This window comes from Mizuhopecten yessoensis, unplaced genomic scaffold (genome assembly GCF_002113885.1).
Source record: "Mizuhopecten yessoensis strain PY_sf001 unplaced genomic scaffold, ASM211388v2 scaffold4663, whole genome shotgun sequence".
Classification (NCBI taxonomy): Eukaryota; Metazoa; Mollusca; class Bivalvia; order Pectinida; family Pectinidae; genus Mizuhopecten; species Mizuhopecten yessoensis.
Genome location: NW_018405659.1, coordinates 321,651 through 323,863, shown reverse-complemented (window position 1 = coordinate 323,863; position 2,213 = coordinate 321,651). Strand labels below are relative to the sequence as shown.

The 2,213-nt window shown below is 38.3% G+C and overlaps 1 protein-coding gene across 1 annotated transcript in view; it reads right to left on the bottom strand.

Annotated features, from left to right (window-relative positions):
• Nucleotides 1-1,606, bottom strand: part of LOC110449583 (uncharacterized protein YBL113C-like) — an 8,705-nt gene extending 7,099 nt beyond the window's left edge. The window contains exon 1 of the mRNA XM_021496538.1: nucleotides 1,479-1,606. Coding sequence (XP_021352213.1) covers nucleotides 1,479-1,606 — 128 coding nt within the window. The remainder of the gene's footprint in view (nucleotides 1-1,478) is intronic.
• Between the last annotated feature and the right edge of the window lie 607 nt (nucleotides 1,607-2,213).

Genomic DNA, 2,213 nt, shown 5'->3' with positions numbered 1-2,213 from the left:
GAATACAGTCTCAGAAAGTCTGGAAGCTTGTCTGACAGATATCAGTATCTGGATGAACGCCAACATGCTTAAACTTAATCAGGAAAAGACGGAACTAATCGTCTTTTCCCCAAAGTGTCAGCAAACAATGGCTCTCCAGCTCAAGGTTGGTGCCAGAACTATTGAGACTGTTCCAGCTGTTAAAAACCTAGGGGTATACTTTGACAGTTCTAAGAAGTGAACGCAATTGCCATATCCTGTTACTACCAGATCAGGAACATCGGCTGTATTCGGCAGTGTCTAACTGCAGATGCATGCAAGATGTTGGTGCATTCACTTGTTACCTCTCGGTGGGATTATAGTAACGCCCTGCTCTGTGGTAAATCTGACAAACTAACTAGTCGTCTGCAGAGGGTTCAGAACACTGCAGCACGGCTAGTTACTCGTACTCGAAAGAGAGAGCACATCACACCTGCGCTTTATTCGTTTCACTGGTTACCTGTACGATACAGGTCGCAGTTCAAAATTTTGGTATACGCATACAAGGTACTGAATGGAACAGCTCCTCAGTACCTACAGGAGCTTGTTACCCTGTATCAGCCGTCAAGGTCACAGCGGTCGGAGTCAGAATCTTTGTTGTGTGTCCCAAAATCTCGTACTGTGACCTACGGAAACAGATGCTTTGGGAGGGTTTCGGCAACGTTGTGGAATAGCTTACCATCTGCTATTAGGGAGTCAAATACCCTGGCCAAGTTCAAGAGGGACATAAAAACTCACCTCTTCACATCTGCATTTTAAAATCTTTGCAAAGAGTAGTTTAAATACCATCCTTTTATTTGTTCAATTATGTGCACATTGCTTGTTAAAAGTATATAAGTGATTGCAAGCCTTTGTTGTTTGTTTTCACAATAATAACCATTACTATTATCCATATGTTGTAAAGCGCCTTAGAGTAATTTTACAAATTATATAGGGCGCTATATAAATGTTGTATATTATTATTATTATAATATTATTTTGATGTTTATGATATTGTGATGGTTATCTTATTTTTTATGACATTGTGATGTCTTTTCTGAAGATTGATGACGTTGTGATGTCTATTCTGATGTTGATGACATTGTAATTTCTTTTTTGAAGTTTATAACATTTTGATGTCTGTTTTGATGTTGATGACATATGTGATGTCTGTTTTGAGGTTGATGACGTTTTGATGTCTATTTAGATGTTGATGACATTGTGATGTCTATTTAGATGTTGATGACATTGTGATGTCTATTTTGATGTCTGTTTTCAGTGGTATTTAAAAGAACATCATGTCGAAATCGAAACAACGTGTTATATTTTAAACATATCGGTTATAAATTAGTGATTTAAAAACGATATCAAAAATGCCACTCAGTCAATTGTAGGCGTTCTAAGTTCATCAAAAGTATCAACTTTCGTTGGTTTGCACGCCCTGGGGATTCGTCATTGCACGCACAGCACAACCTGTCTACCAAATAACTCCTACCCCGCCATGTTCATNGGGGTGGAGAGCGTGAGATGCAGGACATCCTGTTAACTCTATACGGCCCTCCATCAGTACATTTGTAGTGTGAGATTCGTTCAGACAGCGCGACTCCATCGTGACTCGGGGGTTGACTTTTACGAGAAACATCTCACAAACTAATGTTTATAGTAGAAGTTTGTCACGTTATCAACATTTAAATAATCGAATCTTCTCTACAGCTTTGATACTGTAACCGTCAAACTGGTTTAACAAAATACTCATAAGCAGTGTTGTATGGTCGTGTAAACTCACTGGTGCGAAACAATGTTTGAACATCGGATAACGGGAAGCAGGCAGGTAACATGGACTTTTATAATTCCTTATTCAGTATTAACATATCTGACGCCTACCTACAAAGTATCAAAAACCGACGATTTTTATCCACACAGCGGTTTACTTTTCGCTAATTATTATTTTATTGTCACTAATTGGTTTTCGCTATTCAGAACTTACTTTACGGTTTTCACAAATTGTATTCACTTATCAGTTTTTACTACTGGATCTTCACTACTCTATACTCATTAAGTGTGGTGGAGTTTCGTTTCTGATTTTAGTCCTTAGAATACTTGTCAGTAAGTTAGCCCCGGGGGCCTGGGTTCTTCTCTCTTACTTACTAAAATGTTTCATTACATAGAAAGACATCCATCTTTATCGCAAAATCATAATTTTTGCCTGCATACAC